Consider the following 27,074-nt stretch of genomic DNA (forward strand, 5'->3'; position numbering starts at 1 on the left):
AGAAAATTATATAGGACATTCTGTGACTAGCTTTTAGAAGAATGGATTTGTTTAGGAATTAAAGGTAATAAGACATTTTCAGAATCAAATATTTATGCATCCAATTTCAAACTGCTTTAGGGTCAGTGAAAGGAATGGAGCAAAGGGAACCTTTAATAACTGGATTATGTTATTTTAACTCTTTGGTGTTTTATGTAAGCCTGAAGTGTAGTTCTGTTTTGTAACTATTCTACCTCTGCTAAATACCTTACAATTTTACTTACACAAACATTAAGGAAAAGAATATAACTTTTGTATTGTATGTAATAATGTTTCCTCTTTATTAAGAATACACTAAACATTTCTTTCCAGATGTAATTGTAAATGCATACATTTGAGATATAAAAATAAAAAGGTGCCTGACAGGTTTAATGAATTAGAAATGGCTTGCCAACAAAACATAGAAACCAATTCAGCTGATTGTCTCCTTTGTAGGAGATGACAGGCTAAAAAGGATATACTGTAGTTATAAGAGGCATGATGGATGTTTTCTTTTGAAAAAACAAATTTTTATCTTGAAAAAACCTATGGAATGATTAATAGGATTACATTTTTGCAGTCACATTTTTAAAAATACTAATATTAACTGTTTAACCTTATTAGCATGAATCCAAATATATTATTTTCATTTTTAGTTGTAGTGATCAGTTTACGTGTTCAGAAAAAACATGCCTAAAAGAATTTTATCAAGAGACTAGTTTCTCCTCACGTTTAGTTAAAATAAAATTACAATTCAATATAAAAGTCTTAGTGTCTCTGGGTAGCTTTTTGGGCAGGACATATCACACAATGCCAAGCAGACAGGTATTCTTTAAATACTGTACATGCCATTCCTACAACACAAAACTCACCACATTATCATAGCAGTCAGGACTAGCTTCTTCTGCACAGCATTTGTCGGCCAGCTTTACCATTTCATCAGTAACAGCATTTATTTCTTCAAATGTTCCAGTGGAGAATTTCTGGCTGTAAAGAATAACACCTCTGGAAAACAAAACAAAGCAAAAAAAAAACAAAATACTAAAATCATTTTAGGTACACATGCATAATTTCTGAAAAAAGGCATTTGATCTTATAAAGTAAGATTTATATTCCCCTGACTAATTCAAAAATATAAAAATGATCAAATCAGATTTAGTTAAATAATTTCAGATGTACTTGCAAGTGTGAACTAATTGGTCTTTTATGTATCTAGAAACTGAATTTCACTGCAACTACATAGAAGCTACACAAGATTGTGACAAAGGTATCCATTATATTTAAAAAATTTACAACATAATGCATACACATTTTTAATTAATATTTTAATTAATATTTTTAATTAATATTTTTAAAAACTGAAATGTTCAAATTGAAGGATACTAAGGGAAAGATAAGTTACAGAAAATGTCAGCATGTTTAGCTGAAATATATGGATTGTTCAGAAGCCATTAGAGCTGCAGTCCTTTTTGGATATGTCTCTACTAACTTTGAATGTCAGCTTGGTATAAAGTTTGCCTATACAGTATCTTGGCAGATTAGTTCAAGATTTCTCATGTTACTTGGTATAGCTTACTGTATGTTCAGAAGTTTTGAAGGCTTTCCAAAGATTCTCTATAGGATCCAAGTCAAGACCGTGAATCCCCTTTGTCAAAGGCATTCCCCTTTTTTAATCCTAAGCCACTCCAGAGTAGTGGCCTTGTGCTGTGGATCATTGTCCTACTGAAAGGTGAATATTTGTCCCAGTTGTAAGTTTTCTGTAGGCTAAAACAGAATGTCCTCTAGTATTTGCCAGTATTCTGCTCAACCCGTTTTCCATTCAGTCCTAACAGTCTTTTCAATCATAGTACAGTGCTGCTACCAGCATGCTTGATAATAGGAATGGTGTTGACAGGGAGATGAGTTGTGTGGAGTCTACATCAAATGTTACATGGCATTTAGACCAAAATGTCCAATTTTGGTCTTATCTGACCACAACACCTTTTAGCACATTTTTACAGGCTAATGTAGGTGAACTGTTGCATGTAATGCCATGCAGACTTTGAGATGGCTTATTTTTAGTAATGACTTCTTTCTTTCCATCCTGCCGTAAAGGTTAGTTTTGTGAAGGGTCCCAAATATTGTTGACACATTTTCTCATGTCTTAAAGTCTGAACTCTGTAGCTCTTTCAAAGTTGTCTTTGGTTCCAAAGTGGTGTCTCTCACCAGTTGTCTGTGGCAGTATCTGGGTGATATAATGCACCTTCCATTTCTTGATGATAGAACAAACTGTGGGGCAGTACAGTGGTGCATCATTGGGGCCCTGGGTTCAATTCCAGACCTGGATTACTATCTACATAGAGTTTGTATGTTCTCACCATGTTTGTGTAGATTTACTCCAGGTGCTGTGGTTTCCTCCCACAGTGAAAAGGCATACTGGTAGGTTAACTGGTTTCCTGGAAAACTGGCCCTGGTGTGAGTGAGTGTCTGCATGTTTGTGTGTACCCTATGATGGACTGGTCTTCTTGTACCTGTTTCTTGTTGGGATAAACTCTAGCTCCTCTGCAACACTGAATTGATAAAAGTGCTTAGAAAATGCATAGATGAATAAATGGTTCATTCACAGATTATAAGGTAATTATAATTAAGGTATATTAAGGTATATTAACAGATTTCAATATTTTTGGTTCCCGTCTCTGTTTTTATTCAATAACTATCCATAGCTTGCTTTGAATGCTCCTTATAATTTTAATGGTGGAGAATTAGCTTGAAATTCACTGCTTGATGAAGCAACCTGACAGGGGTAGATGTTGTTATTTTGCAGTCATGAGAATCATTATTATTGCACTCAAACAGAGGGCATTCAACTAATTGTGGGGCTCATTAATTCTTCCGTACAAAATAAATTGTGATATTACTGGGCAGTTTCTAATTAATTATAAAAATCAAGTTTCTTTGTGGTGGACAGCAAACACATTTTAAATACTTATACATACATTGCTTTGAATGTTTCCTTTCCAAAGTCTGCATATTCTTGGCAAATCCTTTCTTTTTCATATGGTTTTCCTAGAAAAAAAACATTGCTATCACTGCCATAAAAATAGAATACTAATGTCTTATCATATCATTATTTATGAATTAAAACTCCTACTGACTTTTCAATTATTGCATGTTCTATGTTATTGTACAGTATGTTTCAAAACAAAATAATTATATGGAACTAAAATGGATTTTTAGCAAATATGTTAGCAGGTTTTCTTGTCCAGATCTACAAAACAAAGTGATGACAAAAATAAGATTTCCAAATGCTGCTCTACAACATAGGGCAACAATAAGATGTAGGTCATTATTTTTCTGTGCTGAAAAGAGAAGAAAGGAAACATAATGTTTTGGCTGTGGAGCCTTCTTCAGGCGTCACCCTAAATCTAAAACCCTAAATCTGAAGAAGGCTCCACAGCCAACATGTTTTTTTTTCCTCTCTTTTCAGCATGGAATAAACCTTTACTTGAACATTTGCAGCCTACGCATGCTAACATGGCTACCTATTTTAATTATTTTGCTTTTTTCCTTGCATGGAATATGTACGAGAAAGAATAGCAGATACTTAAAGGAAAGTTTTGGACATTAGCAAATACTGTAGCTACATTACCATGGCACCAAAGCAAATCATCTCAGTCTATATTAATTGGAGTAGTGTTCTAAAAAATGAAATCTGACATTGCAAAACAAAAGCATTTGATTGTCCTCTTAGCTTGGCATCTATGTCAAATAGAAATTTAGTGTCAGTAAAGCAGTATTAACTGTGTAATGTAAAGAAACAGAAAATATCATTCAATTGTTTAACTTTGTAAATCTATACAAACAACACAGACATACATTTGCAAAGCACATCACAAAAAATGTAAAATATACACAACTTAAAATATACAATATTTCTTTCCTCTAAGTCAAATTGATCTTATTCTGTGTTTCTAACTTCTCTTTACTTTAAAATGACTTTCTAGTTAAAAAACATAAATCAGAACATTGACAGGGTTTAAAAATGATATTATTTTTTCCATAGTCTAGAAATAGCAATAAAAAATACAAAAGACTCAGAAATTAGAGTCTAGGCACACATCTAGCAAATGACATTTAACATTGACAGATTAAAGGTTCTGCATGCAGTTAGCACAAAGGTGTATTAAACTGAATTAAAAGAGGCACCCTTGGAAAGGATTTAGGCATTTTCCTTTTCTAGGTAAAGTAGGTAAGCAAGAAAATAAAAGAGAAAATCATAGAGGTTAAAGGAAAAAATACATTACATATTTCAGGAGTAAGACCCTTATTTAGAACACTGTGTTCATTTCTGATTTCCAATGTAGAAAATGTACATTGTTGGCCTGGAGTTCAAAGAAGATCAGAAAAAATTAATGCAAATTAATCTTATTCTGTGTCTCTAACACCTCTCTTTACTTTAGAGTGACATTCTAATTCAAAATAAATTCCCTAAATCAGAACATCGACAGGGTTTATTATTTTTTCCATAATCTAGAAATAGCAAAAAAAAAAGCAAAATACTCAGAAATTATTCAAGACTAGGCTAGTAAATGACATTTGCTATTGACAAATGAAACGTTTGGAATGCATTAACACACACTAAATTTGAAAAAGCACCAAAGGAATTTCATGAGAAGCTGAGTAACAGGAACTGAAACTTTAGTTTTTAGATTGCATTCGAGTTCACTTGACTGCATAATTGCATAGCTTCAAATCAACTAAGTATTTCAGTTTGGTCACAACTGTCGCCTCATTTGCTTTGGAATTGTCACCCCCAGATTCAAGATGACACTTAGCTATACGCATCTGGATCTGGTCTAGTACTACCAGATATACCGCTTAACTGTAAGAGTTCTCCATCATATTACAGTACATTAAAAACATCTTCAATTGGACTTTTGAGACCATGGAGCTGGATGCAATTCAGCAAATGTTGCACCTTACCAATGTTTATTTAATTAAATTATGCAGCTACAAAGGTTGGTGAGTTAAAACTGTACTCCGTGCAATATGTACCTTACTATACATACTTATGATGAACATAAGTGGAATCAGTTGTGTTCATGCACATGCAAAGGGACAATCCGTGGGATTACTTCATGTTCAATTACATAACAAGAAATCAATGTCATAATCAATGTCAGTGGAATTTGGAACAGGAACAATAAAGACTGAAACCAGAGAATGCGTATTTACAAGGTCTGTGTGCAAAATATCCCAAAGATCCCAAGGATGCACCAAAAAAAAGAGCAGCCTGAGATTCTGGGACTGGCCACAACCTTCAAAATATTGCCATTCCTCATTTATTTACTTTTTAGATGTTATTGTTTATCATAATGTATATTGAAGCTGAATCAGAGTCTATTGCAACACCACCCTGGGTAACTATGTGTAACATGAATCCAAAGATCCCAAAAAGTTATTTAATTGGTTTATTTCAAATCATCGATGTTTGATGTGATATTTTAAATACATTTAAATCTTAATATAAAAATGTAAATTTGAGGCAGATGGTGTATTTAAAGGCTTTGGAGGACAGTTTTTCTTCCAAGTCAGTAATAGACAAGTTCAACAGAGATTGTTGACACTTCACTCCAAGTTGGAATACATTTTTATTTACTGTGTCTTTAAGATACTCCATCCCATATCAATAATAGTCTCATGTTAAATTTGTTGCATTTTTTGTCAAATTGAAAAAAAAAAGTTAAAGTTGCTAATATAGTTAAATGTTTGCTATGGGTGCCTATTTGATATCTTTCTGCATTTCCCATTAGTCAAAGTTAAAAAATGCAATTGTAGTTTTTTCTCTGAATCTTACTGTATCACAGATGTAATATACAACATGGTAATTTTATATTGTACTCCTATACCTGCTACTCAATTTCTAGGGGGGTGCATTTTCCAAAATATACTGTATGCATGGAGTTAGAGTGTGATATAGAATAGCCTATATAATTTACATTATGAACATTGGTAAAAGAAACATACATTAAGTCAAAGCTTAAATGTACAAACTAGCCATTCCAAACAGCAATGTTATTAAACTGAAAGAGTTTTTAAAAATCAAAACAAGATCAATGCTTTGATTGGGAGCTTTTTCTTAAGATTCACAAGAGTATGTCTGCTATTCTGTTCTGCTTATGCAATTCAGAAATTAAAATGTAACTTAAAAATAATACAAAAATCAATCACCTTTCTTTGTTGAAACTACTGCATTGCCATTGACCTTTAAAATGTTTTTTTTTTAGTATTAAACTGTACCAAGTTACAAGAATATTAGAATACTGAACAAAAGAAACATAAAATAATATAATCTATCAATAATAACTTTTGTGAGTTGCTGTGCAGATTTTAATAACAAAATATATGCAATTCTTAAAAAAAACAAGACATTCAATCCTTGTGAAACCACAAATTGGCACACACATTTGCAAAACACTGAATGAGAAATGTGCTTCCATCAAACCATATTGTAATAAAACACATTTCTTACCTCTATCTCTTGACAAGACACAGGCAAATGTAGAAGTCAGTAAAATAATTGGAATGATCTTCATTTTGTAACTTACATAGATTTTCTTTTAGTAGCCAATCTGCAGATTCTAATGCGATATTAAAGTACTGGACACAGGTCTGTTTAATATAATGTCAACTTAAGTTTGCCATGTAAAACATTAACCTTAGAAAATGTTGACACTCAAGTCATTTTTCAGACGAGATGAATGGTTTACTGAAGTATTGCCAAATGATGTGTGTTACAAGGAATAAAACCACAAGCAAACCATACCTACAGTACATTTTCTTCATGTACAGTAACTAAGACAGCAATAAACAATATTCTTATTGTTAGCTTTTTTTCACACAAATATTAAAGATTGCCATTTGTTAATCATTTAAAAAAACAAAATATTGTAAGATTAAATAAACAAGTCTCAGCACATCTGATCAAATATTTAACAGGGTGCATAGTACATAACTGACAGGACTGAATCTCCAAATTGGCCAAGATGTTATCGCTTTTATCTTGCTGTGATGAATACTTATGGGAATGATTACATTTCCAAAAAATGGACAGAAAACTGAGAAATTACAGGTTACAGAGGTAGATGCTCCGATGGGATGATGTAAACACTGGAGTATCACACGAATGCATATTAAGACCACTACTCTTATTAATTTATATCAATGTTCTACACTAGTATAGTAAGGAAACAAGTGAAATTGAAATAAATACTCAAACAGAAGACAAAACCTGTAGAAGAAAAAAAGGAAATTAAAAAAAATGTAGCCAGAATTCAAGCATGGGAGAACACCTACTGTAGCACATTAAATTGAATGTAGACAAGCACATATATATACTGTAGAAGACACAGAAACTGCAGATATGAAATAGGAAACAGTGAACACACTACTAAAAAAACTTGGTGTTTACTTTATGGTGACACATGCATTACATGTTCTAAACAATTTGGAAAAGCTATACAAAAGCCAACAGAACATTACGTAGATAAAATGTAGAACTGAAATCATTAACTCATGTAGCATATTGCGCACAATTTTGGTAACCAGATTATAAAAAAAGATATTGATGTTCTGGAATCAGTCCAGAGAAGAGCAACCTGCTACTTTTCTTGAGTAAATAGATTCTACACTGTTCTACACTGACAGGCTAATAGAACAAAGTTTTTCATTAATCTTGAACAGACAAAAATACAAAAGCACCCGATTCAAGTATGCAAACATGTCAAAGAAACTGATAAAATCAACGTAACTGACACAAGTGGAAACTACTGTATGAGGAAATGCATTTAAATTGGGCACTTTTCCCAAAATGAGATGTTGAAATACTGAATAAACTACCCATCCATGTTGTGAAAGCCATGTTGTCTTTTAGGATGAAATCCTAGGATTCAATAATTACTAATAACTGAATAGGCTATATGAACCGAGTAGCCTCCAGACGTGTAACCGTTCTTATTTTCTTTAGTTCATAGTGAGAAATGAAATTATTTTATTGTCTCTTTCAATTCTATAATAATATATTAATCATTACATAATGTTAAATGGATATAGGTTATGCTCTTAAAAAAATAAAAAAAGAATAAAACAACAGAGGTTACTTACTCAAAGTGTTTAAAAAATACAGTAGCAGCCTTATAATTAGTCAATGGAAATTCAGCAAGTCAGATATGGAGCTTATTTTTAACTCATGAAATACATTTTAAGAATCACTTCAACATACACCCATATAAGCATTGTTTGGACTTTTGATCCAGTTGGTTGCACTCCCTACAAATCATTCAAAGCTGAGTTAAAGGCAGTGTTAGCTTACAGTATGCATATGGTGCCCTTCTCAGTTCTCAATAAGGCTGAAGAAACAAATATTACTTGTTGACAAACCATTGAATATTTTCAACAATATTATGTTTGTCTTCAGCCAAATATACAGAAAATGTTAATGTCTATTCTAATTTCAGGATGCAAACGGAAATCTGAACATTTCCATTCAGATTTATTCTCCAAAGGATTCTCTATTGGTTGGGTATACAGAACTTTACAGTTCAAGTAGGTAGCTGTGTTAGCATGCTAGGAACAAGTTAAGGTTTATTCCATGCTGAAAAGAGAAGAGAAGAAAAGAAACACCCGAAGAAGGCTCCACAGCCGAAATCAGTGGACAATCATGACCTTAAGATTACCAGCTCTTGTTCATAAAGATTATCAGTGTCCTGTTTCTGCAGCATGACCATTTTCTGGTTTCCCAAGTCTTGTTATTTCCATTTATGCATCTTTCGCAGGCATCAAACTCTTCTTACCTCCCACTCCAAAAAGTTGTTATTGTATGTTGCCAGCTGTACCATCACATCCAGTTATCCTTTGTCTAGGCTTGACTAATACTGATCTGTATTGAGCTGAAGTTAAGTTGTTTTTTAACAAATGTCCTATCTGAATTAGAAAGTAAAAACAGGAGAGCTACAGTCTCCAAGGAAACCAAAGGTATTCTGCAAAACCATGTAATGTTCTGCAGAAACAGGCACGTCTCTCTTTTTACCCCAGATGATGAGGAAGATCAATTGTGAGCGTGTGCCAGCTTGTACAGGCCAGATGTTCAGTGCTTTGGGCATTCATATTGAAGAACAGAAACTTACCAGGTCACTGAGATCTGAAAGTAGCCAACTCATATGGTGGTGGAAATATTTATTTCATGTGTTACATTTACAAATTAATATCAGCATAGAGAGCAGTTTTGTAATGGATAGGTCATTTTCTTGTGTATGAACAGCTTTATCTTCCTCATACTGTATTTATTCCTCTTCCGGATGATACTGTTATCCATTTGTCGGATAAGTCCTGGTTCTGTGAATAGCTGAGCCTAGGTTTTCACAATTATGTAAATATTTCTAAATTATAATACATGTGTTTGTTCATTAATTTCTGTATGTAAATACAGAATATATATACAGTATATATAGATATATGTCTGCATTTTTTTATTTCTGTTTGTTAATTTGCTCTGGAACAACACCGTGCAAGAAATAAAGAAACCACCTGGTCACATTCAACATTTCTTGATGATAGAGGGAAGCAATAATATCATTTAGGAATTTGATTCCTATGAAAATTGGTGTGAGGACCTGATTTCTCTCTAAAACCTTATATGTGCCATATTTATCATTATTATCATTTACACAACAACATTCCTTATTAATTTTAACAGTTAATAAATATCACAATTAAAAAATGTTACTGTTATACAACCTTATTATATTTTAAGTTTTTAAAATTGAGTTTTTTTTATAAGCTTCCCATCCATTTTGGAATCAAAAATTGTATCTGTACATCTTGGCTCATTGTGACAGTCCTTGTACCCATGCTAGAAGAATAAGGAATTGACCCAAGCTTCTCTGACCAACCTGTTTATAGCGTAATGCAACAAGCTCTGCAAGTACACACAGCAATAATTCAACACCAACCAGAGGAATGGATGTCATGATGTGATTGCAAGCCTGTAAACGTCTAACAATTCTCAGGTCTCTGTTAGGAGCCAATAGTCCTGTGCAAATAAATCGAACTCTAATGCTAGTCATAACAGACCTTTAACACGGGGCTTACGTCCATTGAGTAGGACATCTATGACATAAATGTCATATTCTCTGTCTATCACTTGTGGCAACCTGGCGCTTTTAAAGCAGTGGATAACGCAGTGCAAAAATTCTTATACAGATGCTGCATAATGATGTGTTGATTTTCATGAAGTGGCTTGACTTTTCTCCTTGACCAAGGCCAGTCAATCATGTATTCTGTTGTATTGTAACATTTTCCAAGTCGAAATGTCTGGATATGAAGATGGTGTTTTCTTGATCAGTGTTATGTTTTGGTTCCTTTCCGTGAATCTAAAATAACAAAAAGAACTAAATCTTGTGGTTTATTCCATAGTGTTGGGAGGCATTATGTATATATATATATCTGAAGTAACATATTAATACATTTTTTTTACATTGGTAAAGACTGACAGCAGTGGGATCTTTTTGTATCTATTCTTTAATTTATAAGTGTATACAGTATATACAGTAGCTGATGTCAGAATTTTTCAAAACTATCTGAAGAATATTTGGTCTTTCATATCTTTAATTCTGATTTAAGGAATCATCTAAAAATATGATGAATGTGGTTCCCTTACGATTCTATGGTATATGTTCGTTATTGTAAATTTAGACTTCGCAAGTGATAGCCTTGTCTTACTGTTTAAGACTATGATCACACTCAGTCTCTCCTTTCTTTTTTCAGTCAACTGTAGGACGTGCCTAATAATGTTTCATATTATTTTTCTCCTGCCTGATTGAACCAGCTACATCTTGTCAATTTATTTGGACATATTTGAAAGCATTGAGCAATTACAAAGGTAATGGTCTTAGAGGATCATAACTTCAATAAATTATGACCCACCTTCTTTAGCAGGAAACTGTTGAGATAAAAACATACTGTAGCAGCTGCTTCCATCTGCTAAATTACCTTTAGCTTGTTGTTTATAACTATTTATGCAACGGCTTCATCCTTTTCCTGAAATTGTCTTATTCCACTCAGTTTGGAGACAGAACCCATGGGAATAGAATTTACAATAATGTGTTCACATCAATTTCTGGTCCATGTCAGAAGACTGAAAACAATAAATGCAGGCAATGAATTAGAATGTGTCCAAGATTGCCACTTGATATATGCCTGGATTTATAATCAATCTACCCCTTGCAACTCTGTTCATATTTCTATATATCTATTTTCAGAAAGCCACTTAATCATGGTAAGGCTTCCATTGTACAACCACAGGCCTCCAGGTGGTCTACACCCTGGAAGGGATGTCAGTTCATTTATAGATACATACCAGAAATATGCATGATAATATAATTGAATATCCTTAAATTTCACAAAGAATTACCACAACAAATTCTTTATTCTTCCTTCAAGAGTGTCTGTCCAGTCTTTAAGACTTGTGTATAATACTTGTGTATTATGAAGCACCTACAGTAGTAGAACTCTTAAATATCTGGAGTTAATTGCTTGTATTGTAAAATGTTGTTTTTCACAATAGCAAAAAAACGAGATGAACTCGCAAAAGGATTGCAGGTACTAGTTCAAAATATCTGTAAAGATCTTGTTAAACCAGTCTCACGTATATTTAATTTAATTCAGATACTGTAGATCAGCATAAGAAAAAAAGAACAATATTAATTGTGATTAGCTGACAATCACAATTTTATTCCACAATACTTACAGTACACAGCATAAATGGCTTTCTGTTTCCCATGGATTGGATAATTGATTGTGAAGCAAGACATTCTAAGACTTAATACAATGTGGAAAAATATGATTTTGTTTGAAATTTAGAGTTTTGATAAATGTAAAATTATTTTAAATACTGCATTTTAGTATTCTTCTAGTCTGTAGTTAACTCGCTCTGCAATATCAACTAGTTGTTTGAGGAACCCATGAACATAGTAACATATCCAATACAATGTGTGTATGTGAGAAAATAACGGGTTGGGTAAAAAGATATTGGAGCCTGCACAAAAATAATATAACACTGTTTTTTAGTAATGTTTGTTGGCATTCTTCAAATAACATGCTCAATCCCCCTGCTGCAGTGTATAGCCCTGTGAGAAAAAAGTCAGATTGAGCCTTTAACTATTCATTGACAAATGTCTTTGTTAGAGTATTGGATTATTCTTCAAATGTTTTTTTTTCAGTCAAATTACATTAATTTAGGTTTTCCTTGAAATGAAAAATAAGAACCTAGTATTTGCTTTTAAAGTAATTTTACAGAACAACAGTAGATGTTGAATAAATAATACCACAATGTAATGGCTCATTGTGACTATCTTTCTGTAGGAGTACACATTGCATTCTTCCTTGTAATAAAGTTTGTATTAAGATGTAGGGGAAAAGCTCTGTGTTGCTTCAATCACAATTACTTCACTTTCCTGTTTTGTAACAAAACACTAGGTAAGTAGTTCTTGGTATTTCATAAGATCATTCAACTATACAAAAAGACAGACACATTACCAGGTCCTCTATGTAAAACATTTAAGGATTTGTATAAAGGGCAATAAAAAAAATAGTTCAGTGTTGGACATATTTCAAGTGACATATCTTCTGAAAGACATTAACCATTCTTGCTGTGAAAGATTCCCTTAACTTGAAATTTTTTTCCTCTGTAGCTGTGAGACGTATTTCAACCACATCACTGCATGAGGTGTAACCGCTCTATACTAACTATTTGTATGGTTGCTTTTAATGCACTGTAGAATTGTAATACTTTTTCTATACTGTTTTACCAAATATTTGTGTATAAGGTGTCTACAGAATCAAACTATTCCAATCACACTATTCCAATCACAGCCACTAAAATGGCTATTAAGAAATACTATACATTTGTAGTATGCTAAAACTTGGCTGAAATGTGAAAAAATACTGTAGGGATTAGAATAAAAGTAAAAGATGAGCTGTAGAACATCAAAACTAAACAAAGACACAATCTGAAAACAAATAAGTAAATACAGATGTGATGCCAAATGATTATAGGAATTTGGAAATGTAGGGTGAGGAATCAGTGGTGCAAAACTGTAATCTGTGGGATTATGACTGAATGCCTCTACATCAGGAGGAGGGGTAGAACATGTTTTAGCACATCCAACATCATTCACAAATTAAAAGTCACTATGAAAGATACAAGTTTGCTAGAATTAGAAATGATGGTAAATTTTGCAAAGTTATATTGTAGGTAGTAACCATCTACCTTATAGATGCCCTATTGCCCTATTGTTCACAACTCACTCTCCAACATGTTTGCCATTGAAAGGTCCTTGAAAAATAAGGTTCAAGGGTTGTTTAGTCACTGACATTGGGAGTCACTTTTTAATGTTTTTGTTAGCGATAACAGAAGTGGACAGGAATGACATAAAAAACTACAGTTACCGAAATTACGGTTTAATGACTGCATTAATAGAATGACTTTTTCATGTTATTTACAAAATAAAGAGAATAATATATTAGTTCAGGTGGGTAGCTGCGTCAGCATGCGTAGGCTGCAAAGGAACAAGTAATAGGCACCCGAATAAATTATTATACCTTTATATTTCTTTTACAAAAATGAAAATAAAAATTTCACTGAAATAACTTATTTTTAGGTTACAGCGGGGAGACATGCCTTCTCCTTATTCAGTATAATTAAGGCTATTATCTGTCTTCATCGTAGCTGACAGATCTTTAGTGCAGAAATGAAAAACAAACCTCTCTAGCTGACCAAAGTTTATCTCCATGGTAACACATTTCTTAAAGCAATCTGAATTCAATTAGATACATGTATAATTAATATTAAACATGGATATCTTTATTGTAACTTGGCTCTTTACTATAGTTTAGATGTGACATCCTGTTTGAAGCTTTGTCAGTTATTAAATTATATTAATATCAAAAGCAGATATGATTCTAGGTTTCAGTCTAAGTGTTGTTACCCTGTAGAGGCTGTATTATGCCTTAGAAATAGTTAATTAACCTTTTTCATTTTTGAGTACACTAAGTACAATTAAAAACGGAAACAATTGTAACATTTAGAACAAAAAAGTTAAAAGGCAGCAGCAGTATGACTTCCCTGCTGTCAGTGAAGAATGAATGTGATAAAGTCTGGACATCTAATTACAGATAATCTTTCAACTGCACAGAATATTAGAAAACAGCCCAAATGAACACAGTAGTTATCCTGCAATGATGACTGAGTAGTCATCACCACTTTTTCAACTAAAATCAATTTCTCCATACAGCAGCTCTTCTTAACAAAATCACCACACATTTCAAAGGATAAACCACAGTTTATAGGATAATATTATACTAATGTGTAACAATTCCTTGTCTTTTTCTGCTTGTTAACAGCACACTTGCCACCCACAAATTATTTCAACATGACCCCAAATGTGAAAAAATAATAACCTGATGTTAGACCTTTAGTTTTATCTCCTACATGTATATGCTGCAAATAATTGCAAACCAAGTAAATAACATCAACAGACAAATATTAATAATGTTCATATAAAAACCCCACATATACAGTATATACAGTATATATAGATTTATAACTGCCATAATTTATGTATGGTATTTTGAAAGATGTTTTAAGACCCGTTTTTCTAGCGATATGCATGCTCCATAATTTTCTACCTGTTATAACTATACTGTAGCCAAAATGAGATATTTTTTATTTGGCCTTTAAAGTGTTATTTGGATATATAACATATTATAAAAAAAACAAAATGTGTTCACTCAATAAGGAAGATGCTTTTGTGATCATTTTTTTATTTCTTGATTTGTCAGGAACACAGTACTGTATTCTCCCCACCCCCAGACCACTATACCTCTCCCTTTCAATTTCAATGGTACTCCTTTTCATGTTTCTACTTAAGAACCCCTTAATCATATTATATGGTTTCTAAAAAAGGGAGTTATTTGGCTAAGAAATTAAACACACACCATATACTGTAACTCCCATCCAAATCATACAGTTTGTAGCCATACAGTTTCTCAGTCCTGTACAAGTCTGAAACTGGGCATACATCTCTGCTGACTTTGATCTGTCAAGTAAATGATTCATGACAGCATTCATGTCTGCTCCCAAAATAAAATCAAAGTCTGCAAGTTACCATAGGAATCTTTATATTACATTTAAAAAAAAAGCAATTTTGTTCACTTGAAATATTGTTTTTAAAATACTGTATTTCAATCAACCCTGACTCCAGACTGTCACATACTGTAATAAATTTTAAACATTTTCAATGTGACTCCCAGATTATGTCAACATTAAATCAACATCTATATTTCTCCTTTTTTAGGAAATCTACCTACAATTAGCTAGTACAGTACATTTAGTGGGATAGTCTATTCTGGATATGTTACAAGACCAAATTTAGTCTGGAATTATTACAAGACAAAGTAGAAAACCAAATCCAATTTCAGGTTGAATAAAGAATATGGGGTATCCACTAAACAAAAGCAGAGACAGAACAACAAAGCAGAATTTCTTACTGACTTTAATAGTATTTCTTTGACATCCTTCAAGAAATGTCTGGATGCAATCCTTTAATCAATTAACTAACTACCAAATGGGCTAGATCAGCCCCCAACAGTAACCAGAGTCCCAGCCCAAAGAGAGAATACCACATCTTTCCCCTCCTTGAACCTGCAGTGGCACAAATGCTGCCAGGACCCAAAAGCAAAATACCAGTGCACCAACCAACACTCCACTCAGTACACATCCTGCAATGTTTCTTCATTAAGAAATACATAATAATCTACATAACATACATAATCCACAACAATGAGAGAACAAAAAGAAAAACTTTTTGAACATATGTGATGGATAGGTGTGAAAGAAAAAAAATGTTTTCAGTGACAGAAACCTTCATCCCAGACCACTGTAAGGAACTGCTTTGCTCTTAGCACTGTACTGTACACCATGAAAGCTACTTAATCACTTAAGTTCTGACACTTTCAGTTCTGAGTTGATACTAACTTATTGTGCTGCTGTAGTGGCTATGGTTTTCACTGCCTTACAAATAACAAAAGCATGCAGTGTTCAATTGTCAGACTCTTTCTTGTTGACTATTTTCCCTCCCAAACCGTGAGTTTTACCATTTACCATGAGGTGATTTCAGGATTGTACTCTCTCCACTGCCTACTCACTGTACAACACATCTTAAAACTGCTGTAGTTAATCCTATGAATTTTAGTGTCTGTTGAATGTTGTTAATAGTCTAGTATGGCTAGTATTTATTACTACAGCTATGTCCTTTGTTAAACATTGCATTTATGTTGTATTTCATTGTATGCCTTCTAGATTTGTGTAAAGCCATGTCTTTCACAAATTAAAACACTGGTTATTTACTGTGTTTGCATGCTTGATTTTATAAATCACTTAGGTGACGAGTGTGCCCCCAAAAGCAGAATGGGGCAGCTCTGGTCTTCCAGGGCTGCAGGATCCCCATGTTTTTATTCCAAAGTTCATCTTCATTACTAAATGGGAAAAAAGAAAAAGTGTTAGTGGTAAATGTTTTTAGTTTTAATTTGCTAGTTATGTTTGAATTGATTTTTTTTCTTACTCTGCTTCACCACAGCATAAGGTAGTTTAACTATTTAACTTTCATTTAATAGAGCAATGCTATTGTTTAAGAAACTCTCATCATACTGTATATCACTGGCATTAAGCCCTTATTGTTACTGAAGTGACACAAGCTTTGCACACAATAAACTAACTCCTTGCCGGTGGCACATTGCTTATTCTGTCTCTTCTCTTTTACTCCCCGAAACAGCTTTTCAGACCATAAAAATGCCAATTAATTGCTCCTATTATAGATTTTTGTTTGTTGTTGGCTGTCTTAGAGAGCTGTAATAAAGCTTTGTACAGTTTGCATTCTGAAGAGAACTTTCCTCTGAGGTTTAATCATTGTCAGCTGGGCCTTTGGGGTGCTGGTTTTAGGGACTTTCCTCCAGCATGCTGAAAAGTTAATAAAGTGTTGATTTTGCTGTCACTGCTGCAAAATCAAGAATGGCAATTTCTCTGCAAATGCAAACCATGTGCTTTATAGATCTGGATAAATTGTCGATTAACATATTTTTAAAACCTGAGGGACTCTGGAGACTGAAAATAACAAATGTATGGGTAACAATGTATCAATGAAACTGCAGAGAGATTAGCGATGAGGCATTTTTTAAACTATATTTTGTATCCCTTTGACATGCTGATTTTGAAATCCCATGTTTTGTTCTAAATGTTAGAAGTTAGTCAGTCCTTGTTCTCTGTTCCTTTAAAGCCATGGGTAGCTCATTATTATTGGTCCTGCATATTTCTGGTTCATCCTTTGTGTTTTTATATTCTAAGCCTGCTGATGATCTGATCTGAGAGATTATCTGAAAACCATGAAAATTAGAAAAATTTCTGGATCTAACAGCTGCCATCACATCCTGTATTCAATACCATATGTGACTGAAGATCTGTACTCAAACAGAAAACCCTCCACCTGCCCTCCACTTGAAAAGAAAATGCTTTAGAAACAGCACAACTCATAAGTATTCTTATGCTGTGCTGCCCATTAGGACAGCACAGGTGGGCAAGGAGGTATTACTGGGCAAGGAGGTATTACTGGGCAAGGAGGTATGGCAGGCATACTGCAAGATGGACTCTGCTTCACAGGGTAAGATCCAGGATGGATAATCAAGGACAGGTTAGGTCCTGGTCCGGTCTGCACCTGGAGCCAGGAAGGACAGAGCGCATGTCGTCTGGGTGGTCAACGGGGGGTGCGAGAGGAACCGAGATAAGTAGATTTAGCCTGTGCTGTTAGAGCCCCCATTGAGGACCTGGTGTAGAGTCTCAGGAACAGGTCAGAACAAGGAGCAGGCAGGAGGCAGGCATCCTGAAGCAGTTCCAGGGATGGTCCCAAGGCAGTAGGCAGGCTGGTACAGAACAGTGCAGGACACAGGACAGGAGTGCAGGCTGGGCAGAAGGGTTTGCACCTGGAGCTGGGACAGACAAAGCACACATCGTCAGGATAGTCACCAGGACCGTGCTCTTAAATGGGATAAACAGGGTGTGTGCTCTCAGGGGGGTCTTCTTGTAAACCAAGAAAAGCGTGCGCTGTCAGGACAGGTTACAGAAAGTGAGCCCTGGACTGGGCTGAATAGGGTGCCTACTGAGGACCAGAACTGTGCATAGTCCCTGTTGAGTAAGGGGAGAGCCACCAGTGTTTGAGGTTGTGCAGTATTCCAGGGTGCAGGGCAGAGCTGAAGGGTTGGCACCTGGAACTGGGCAAACAGGATGCAGTGCTGGGGCAGTCGACTGGGAGCTCTCCAGGAGCTAGGCTGAGCAGGGCGTGCCAAGCACACACCATCAGAAGGAAGCCCTGGACTGGGCCGAGAATTGGCCCCACTGAGAACCGGAACCAGTGCAGAGTCCGCAACCACACAAAGCGGGCTTGATCAATACTGCCCAACTCAACATTAATGGGACCCTCAATCGGACACCAGGCGGATGAGGAATTAGGGAAGCTACAAGGAAAATCTATGCAGGCAGGGAAACAGAAACAAGGCAGGAAGGATATTGTTATGAATGCTGCAGTGGTGGATCCTTGACTATGTCCTGTCCCCGGTCTCCGTCATGGCTTTGCAAGATGTTTTCTTCTCTGTTTTAAGGAGTAACTCCATGCTGTCTCTGTGGAGCCTTTTGAATCCAGCACACTGAAGTCAATTACTGAAAGAGAGCTAATGAAATCCTTTCTGATCTTCGGTCAGCTCAGGCTCATGTTGGTCTTTTAAATGCCTGGGGACTCTCCCAGTGTCAAGTGAAGACCACTGGGAGGTTGGTGATGGGGTTAGAACATAACCACATGGGTTGTTAAGCTTTGAGTATTTATGACTAGCTGCTACCCCCTGTGGTAAGTTTTTTCTCTGCAGTGCAAAGTGGCCTCCTGAGTGCCTCCTGAGACAAAACAGTATGTCTTGGACAGCTGTGTGGCTAGTTATTGCCCTTTGAGGTGAGTCTGTTAATATTATTTTGCAGATTCACTCAAGACAACAGTCACGTTAATAAACTGTGAAATAGACTACATAATCCACTGTAAATCTGAATATGTAATTTGTCTTGTTGAAGAGGTATAAAAGTCAGTTATTGTCGTTAAAATTTAATAGAACTATAGTTGATAGAAATGGAAATAGATCATAAGGATTTCATTGAAATAATCTGAGGATACAGAAAAAAACTGATTATTTCACAGGCTTTTGAGAAAAAGTACCAATAATACAATATAAGCAGTTTGATGTATTAGGCTAAGGTTGAGAATGAAAAGTGCCTTGTGAAATGGGGTATAGAAGATGGAAATAAAATAGATTTTATAAATGAATGCAATTGTTTAAAATGAAAGAAGCTGACTAAATGTACCATAATCAAAAGACCACAAGATGGTGAAATGTTTAACAAAATAACATGTACAATATGCAAATTATTTTAGGAACAGGAAAGTAATAGTTTCTTTGAACTACAATAATAGTAAAATGGTACAGGAACAATAGTCTATAGTCAAGAGCAGGACAAAAGGTCAATTTGTTCTCTGAAAAATCAGCAGATATAAATGGGATTAAATGGTTTTTGATGGACCTCATTTGAATGGAAGGAAATATCATTATCTTTAACATTATCTTAAATAATCTACTGCTGTTCTCTGGTGCCATAGTTTTATTAAGAAAATCTATTCCAGCTTTCACATGATCGAAGTATCATTGTTTACAGAGAACAATTGAAAACAGCAGTGGTACTGTAGGTCTTTTTGCTATCAACCTCCTTATACATTAAACTCTTTTGCTAAAACTATTCATTTTAAAACTCAGCTAGAGGCTTTTTGTGCTTTCATTTGATATGTTCATTTTTGCAAAGTGTCTTGAGGGCAGTATTTATTGAAAGGCTTTTGCTGGTTTGCTTTGTATTTTAAGATTCCATCTTAAATCTTTTATCAGACCATAACATGTTGCTGCATTTCTATTTTTTTCATTCAATTCACAACTCAGACTGATCTTTTCTGATTTCAGCAATGGTATGAACAATGCACTGTTACTGGCTGTTTCCATTCCTGTCATTGCTCTCAAATTCCCGTTCTGGTTAAGTACAGTACATAATATAAACTAATTTCTTTTCTATTACTGTTGTGCATTCCATATTAGTGAATATAGTTTTTAGCAGTACACATAACTACAAAACTATTCATAACCTTATCTATGATTAAATTTATTAAAGAAAAAACAGGTGAAAGGGTTTATTTATTATGATTTTTTTAAATGCAATAAAATATATGAAAATTAGTACTGAATATATCATAACTGTAAATAAAGCAAACACTTGTCATAACAACATCATCATGGCTGTAAAAAATATCCAAAGATCCAAGATAATAGACTATCAACCTTGTCAATCTCATCAACTCTATGTATGCTGAATAAATTCAGTTACAGTTTACTGAAGCTTTGAATAAATTTAAATGATACCATATATTAATATTGAGAGACATATTTTATCCTGTTCTCTATTTTGTTATAGCGAGAGTAATGATGTCAGGATCATCAGTTCTTTGAAATTCTGTGGTTATTTGATGGTGAGATGAGGAATCAAATCTTTTGTGCATCAAGATCCTCTCCAAAGGCTAATTTAGTTAGGTTTTCCAATATTGTTCTTACTACACTTCTAGTATCTTGCCGAAGCTATTAAAGTACAGCTGAACAGGACATCTCTGGAGGTAGCAAATGTCTTTCCCCTCCTGTATGGTCTTTCAACGGAGAGCTTCCAGATGATCTTTTCTTGCTTTTTACTAAAACGGTAATGTTGTGGCAGGATGCACCCATGTGGATAGTGATTAACCAGAACCCAAGTGCAAGAGAAAGTGAAAAGTGAAGGTGAAAATGAGATAATGAATTACTGGCAGGGCTTAAGCAGCCCAGGCCTGTCTGTAACGGGGAGGAACGCTGATCCCAGGAGAAGCTGGACGAACTGCATCCCTGGCGGAAAGAAAGACTCCTAAATGCAACCCAGCAGGAAAAGGGAGTCTCGGGTACAGAAGTAACTCGAATAGCGAGACCCATGAAAGGAACCGAACAGACTTGGAAAGGCAGCCCCCTGAGGAGTGTACGGGAGAAACCGAGTTGCAAGCTTCCTGTGAAAGGATGCGGACAGCTTAGAAGGGCAGATTGAGGCTGCTGAGACTTTGCACAGCGAAAGCTGGCTGTGTGCACCAGGCAATGTTGGAGCTGAAGGCTCAGGCTCAGGTATGGAGAAATCATATAACGAGCTACTTGAAAAAAAGAGAAAAATAAAGGGAGGTTTGGGTGCGGAGAAAACGAATAGCAAGCTTGCATAAAAAAAGACCAAACGGTTTCAGGGCAGTCCTGAGAGTGCAACTTACGTAGAGGGTAAAGACTGTCTACCTCAGAAAAATAAATGAGGAGAATGAGACAGAAGTGCAAATGAAAATCAGGGTGCCTTGGAAAAAGGATGAAGTGCCATCAAAGCGGTGCCTCGGCTATACACAGAAAGCGGGAACTGAATTATAAGCTAATTAACATGGATTACGAAAAGGTGATCCGGTCAGAGCAGCAAAACCCTGGAAAACCGTGAGGATGTGACGGTCTCACAAGGCAACTGCTAGTCAAAGGATGCCGACATGACAGTTATCATTTTTCATATTTTGCTATGAAAAATTATTTAATAATGGATATCTTGAGTTTCAATTATTAAATTAAATGATTGTTTAAATTCTGTGGAAGGATTTTTGTTTTTCTACATGTCATCTGCATCCCATGTATTTATGGGTTTATTTTTTTTTATTGTTTTTTCCACCAAGATGAATAAAAGTTCAGATTTATTAGTAAATATTGTAACACAACGGGGGCTCAGGCGGGCGCCCTTGCCGCATCTGGTCGGCCCTATCCCGACTGAGGCTTGAACCCGGGACTTCCGCGTCTCCCTGCAGTGACCTAGCCCCGTGAGCTAAAGAGAGATCTCTCCACAGCCCAGTAGCTGTGGTCCTGCTATCACAGGGAAGGGCCGTGACATCACCTGCTCTGGTACGCCGGCTCTTACACAGTGCCTGTCGGCCGTAAGTGTTACACTATGTTAAAAGAAGTGAATCAAATGCATTGAAGAAAAACTAAAAATACAAATGCCTAAGAAAAACAAAACAGAGAAGCAGACCCATTAACAGTACAATAACTGTGCCGCACATAACATAAATATGCAATTACTGTTCAGCACACAACATCATGAAAACAGTGCTTGTTCTAATGGAGATCAACAGAAAATGTTTCTGAGATGAAGATTTCAGAATACCTCAGGGAAGATATTCAAGATATCACAACTTTCATTAAGAGATACTACATTGCGTATCTATCAGTTTGACATTTGTATAGTGATTTTACCTTTATACTATTTAAAGAGAATATAAAAGACTAGTACATTGAACTAAAAATATCTCCATCATGTTTCACTACAGCAAAAACAACATGTAGATGTTTTGCTGTATGTTTTCATTATTTCAGCAGAACAGAGTAGAATTCAACTTCCAGTTATTTAACCAGGAGGCAAACATTTTTATTTAATGTCTTATCTTCAACAATTGACTGAGGAGCTAAAAATAAGCTTCTAATAAGATCGTTACAGGTCTATAACTGAAATTACATAATCCTAGTGATGCTCACACTCAGCACGACCCTTCATCATTCTTGCAAGATGCGTTATACTCCATCTCTTTAAAGTATAACTGGAAAGTTCAATGGAAAATATCATGCAAAAACCTAGTAATTCTTCTTTTCATGGTTCACAAGCTGTTCTTAAATAAAAGCATTCTTAAATGGTTTGATTTAGACTAGTCAGCCACCAGCTGTGATGACAGAGAAATGTATTATCATCAATATTGCAAAGGAACAAGTGATAGGTTTATTATATGCTAAAAAGAGAAGAGAGAAAACACAACGTTTCAGCTGTGAAGCCTTTTTCAGGTGTCAAAAGGCTTTAAAGTTGAAATGTTGTGTCTTCTCTCTTCTCTTTTCAGCATGGAATAAACCTATTATTTGTTCCTTTGCAGACTATGCATCCTGACACAGCTACCCACCTGAACTAACTTATCATCAATATTGTCAGTTTCTTCCTAAATTGTGACAGGCTCTGAACTGTGCATATTGCATGCTTTTTAAAACCTCAGGACTATGCATGACATCTAATTCATGCCTTTCAAGAGAGGACATACTGTAAACATCATTAATTTATTTACAACCTTGCCATGCTGACTTTTAAAAAACTCTCCTCCGTTTATTCTCTGTGGATACACCTGCTTTTTCCTAAAATCACCACTTAAATATCCGTTAAGGTGCCAGATTAAATTTGGAAGAAGAACCTCAGGTGAAATTATTTCCTACAGCTCTTGTTAAATTAACAGTTCATGAAGTGAGTTGACAATTTATTTGAAAGGATACTTTAAAATAAAACACTTTTTGGCACTTTATCCTTCATGAGATTATTTTCTCTTATGCTGCTTCTAAAAGGAGGGCAGAGACCAAAGACCAAATGAATAAAACCTTCTTTTAATAGTCTCTGTGGAGGTTTGAGATGCAGGACAATGTTGAAATGCTTCAAATGGATAAACTGATCGTGTGCAGAGGTGACAATGGTTTGCTGCTCTCACCACTGTCAGTCATGTACAAAAATCCCTTAGAATGTACTGTATACTGCAGACATGAAGTTTTTTACTTGTATCTGGAGACTGTGGACATTAACATTGAAATTCCTGCTCTCAGCATCCTAATTACCTCTTCTACCTTGCGGCAGACATGGGATTTTGGCTCTGCCAAGATTAGCACACATTTTCCCTTGTATCCCATGGTCACATATACTGTTATATAGGAACAGATCACAATCACATCTACTGTACATCTGCACGTCTGCAAACCATTCCAACGTATATGGTGTGTTACATACAGTACATGCATGTCACCAAGAAGTTTTTTTCTTCACATTTGGTTATTTGTGGATTCAGAAATGAAGCAAATAATTTAACTGATAATTTGTGAATATATACTTTGGGGGAAAGGAATTACCGTAATAGCATTCCTTAAATTTTTAATCTCTTTCAGTATGCAAAGCATTATCGCCTGATACAAAATGTTTAATCAGGCATTAATTCAATGAATTCTTCAGAAAACACTTTTTTCCCCCTAAAATACAGAGTGCAAATCATAGCATGACTTCAATGTCATTCTTGTTTCAAGATGCACCAGGACTCTTTCTCCTGTCGTTTAGATTGAAATAAGATTCAAATATGTCTCTAAATCCTTTTCTAAAGCAATCTACTATCTAAGCCCAGGATGACAAGTGAGACATTAATATTCTAGTAGACCACTAGAGGTTTTTTTTTGCCTGAGAAAGTGTCTGCTATCTATTAAGCTATAAGTGTTATAGCGTTTGCTATATATTTATAAATCTGAAGTGCACCCATTAGTTTTAAGCAGTATGCAGCTGGCCAGAGGCAGTTATTTTAAAAAGGTTAGCTATTTATGGATGATAACTAGTGAGGAGTGTGGAAAAAACAGATATCCTAACAAGCATAGCTGGTGCGTGTGACAGTCATGTTTTCTGCTTTACAATATGTATTTTCCCAAATCCAGTGTTTTTTGTTCCGTCTTAAAAATTCTACACGTACTACACTTAACTTCTACAATATTTCTTGTCTACATGCTCTGCATGCTATTTTTATATTTTGGGGTTAGAAAGAATTGATGAGTGCATTTCAAACCACTATGAAACTAAAATACACACATTAACATGTAAAACCTCCAATTTACATCACAAAATGGACACAATTTCCAGGTATGCCCAGCGCCATTTTCTGCAATTTAGAACGAGACAATAAAGCTGTAAATGAGATGAAACAGCCCTATCACATTGGAACATTTCTATGGTAAAATGTCTGCTCCACAACCTGTACTTACTCACTTGAGCATCACATTACATTAGTCATTAGAGTGGCAGTTTCATGTTGCAACCATACAGTAGTTTCACAAAGTTAACAATTTTGTGCTTAATTCAGAATATGTAAAATTTTATGATACCATCAATTAATTAATTTTGCTACTGAGATTTAATAAGTGTTCTAAGAATGTGGGACTGCAGTTCCATTTTAACAGATTCCATATCTTGTACTGCTGAATACAATGTTCAGGTTGTTCTTGTGCTCAAGCATATAAAATCAAATTTCTGACTCTCTTCATTCATTTGCAGATTGAGATTACCCTTCCTATGGTACTGTATTTGCCTCCCAGATTTCCATCTCTCTGGACACGCTTTCTCACTTTCCAAAATTTCTCACTATTGCTTCTTTTGTCCTCTTTTCCCAACCTTCAGCCTCAATTTTCTGTTCCATCCCTAATTCTCTTCAATGTGACATTAATTTCTACTTTTTCCTGATAGAATAGGATTTTCTAAACATTTGCAAGACAACAAGGGCGTACAGTAATTAACATTATTTACTGTGCCTTTGGCCATGTTAATGGAGATTTCTTAGCAGATAACACTGAATTGTTTGTACTAAACTACTTTTACCAAGGACATCAGTCCAGTTCTCACTGGAGCTGAAAGGTTAAGGGTTAAGTTACAAGCATGATGCTTCAGTGGTTATTGTGTTTATAAGGTCTTGCTTTTGAGTTCACATGCACAATTGACATTTAATTGCAGGAACCTAGGACAGGCCAAAGAGGTGAAAACATAAACAAAGCTCTTTAAACCCAAAGGACAAAAAAATCATCCCTGGTGTAAAAATATTAAAATATTAAAATATTAATTATTAAAAGTTCAGGTGGGTAGCTGCGTCAGCATGCGTAGGCTGCAAAGGAACAAGTAATAGGTTTATTCCATGCTGAAAAAAAGAAGAAAGAGAACACAACGTTTCGGCCGTGGAGCCTTCTTCAGGTGTGAGAGAGCAACACCTCTCTCACACCTGAAGAAGGCTCCACGGCCGAAACGTTGTGTTCTCTTTCTTCTTTTTTTCAGCATGGAATAAACCTATTACTTGTTAATTATTAAAATATTAGTATCTGCCATTAAATAGTTATCATATTTGTATTTAAAGTCTCAGATGTTTGTAGGAAAGCACATACTGTATACTAGTTACCGAACCTTGACTGGTGAAAGTAGCAGTTCTTTTAGTCTACAATTGTTATTGATTCAACAAATACTTTTGACCTTGTGCCTCCAGTGTCAAATTAAGACTGTCTGCACTTGACAAACCACATCAGTGATTGACTGGATTTTTAGAAGACTGAAGATGACTGTTAGAGCAGGATGTGTGAAACGTGACCGTGCCAAATCTTTATTGTTTAACATTATTCTTTCTTTTAAATGGCAATATTTAAATTTATGTTGAACCATATCCTTAATGGTCCTTCAGGAAGCCTGTTGCAAGACATCACCTTCCCAAGATTTACTTTTCACAGGATTCATAAAGTGCCATTTGTATTTCAGTAACCAAGTGTAAAATATACATCCTTTAATGTAATTCAGATTTCATGAAGAATGACAGCAGATTGTGTGAAAATAGAATCGTTTATTGAGTTTTGAGAAAAAGTGGTTTCACCCACTTGGCTGAGGGCCAACGTCCTGGCCAAGGGACAAGGAAGATAGGACCCCCATGCCTGGTGAAAAGGTGACCAAGGGTTAGCTGTGAAGGTGGAGATGGAATGGAGGAGGGATACAAACACGAGTGAGGAAGAGGAGAAAGTGACTTGTGGCATATATGGGAAACTATGGTGATTAGTTGTGATTAGTTGTGAGTTGTGGCAGCTGAGCTTTTGAAACAATTTAAGGTTTATTGTTTACAATATCAATTTGACAAAATGGATAAATCACAAAATCCCTGCCCTTTAAATACTGACATATTGACATTTTGCCAGAAAACTACAGGTTGCAAGTTTTCTTA

The 27,074-nt window shown here is 35.1% G+C and overlaps 1 protein-coding gene across 3 annotated transcripts in view; it reads right to left on the reverse strand.

The window, feature by feature from the left end:
* Positions 1–6,681, reverse strand: part of gc (GC vitamin D binding protein) — a 59,825-nt gene extending 53,144 nt beyond the window's left edge. Inside the window, exons 1-4 of one of the 3 annotated variants that reach the window (XM_069187018.1) lie at positions 6,530–6,600; positions 4,302–4,379; positions 2,994–3,063; positions 891–1,023 (exon numbers count right to left, since the gene is read on the reverse strand). In XM_069187018.1, the coding sequence (XP_069043119.1) occupies positions 891–953 (63 nt within the window). In that variant the 5' untranslated portion in view covers positions 954–1,023; positions 2,994–3,063; positions 4,302–4,379; positions 6,530–6,600. Of the gene's footprint in view, positions 1–890; positions 1,024–2,993; positions 3,064–4,301; positions 4,380–6,529 lie in introns of all 3 variants that reach the window. The other 2 variants (XM_069187017.1, XM_069187016.1) reach the window with 2 other exon arrangements.
* Between the last annotated feature and the right edge of the window lie 20,393 nt (positions 6,682–27,074).

This window comes from Lepisosteus oculatus, chromosome 3, assembly GCF_040954835.1.
Source record: "Lepisosteus oculatus isolate fLepOcu1 chromosome 3, fLepOcu1.hap2, whole genome shotgun sequence".
Classification (NCBI taxonomy): domain Eukaryota; kingdom Metazoa; phylum Chordata; class Actinopteri; order Semionotiformes; family Lepisosteidae; genus Lepisosteus; species Lepisosteus oculatus.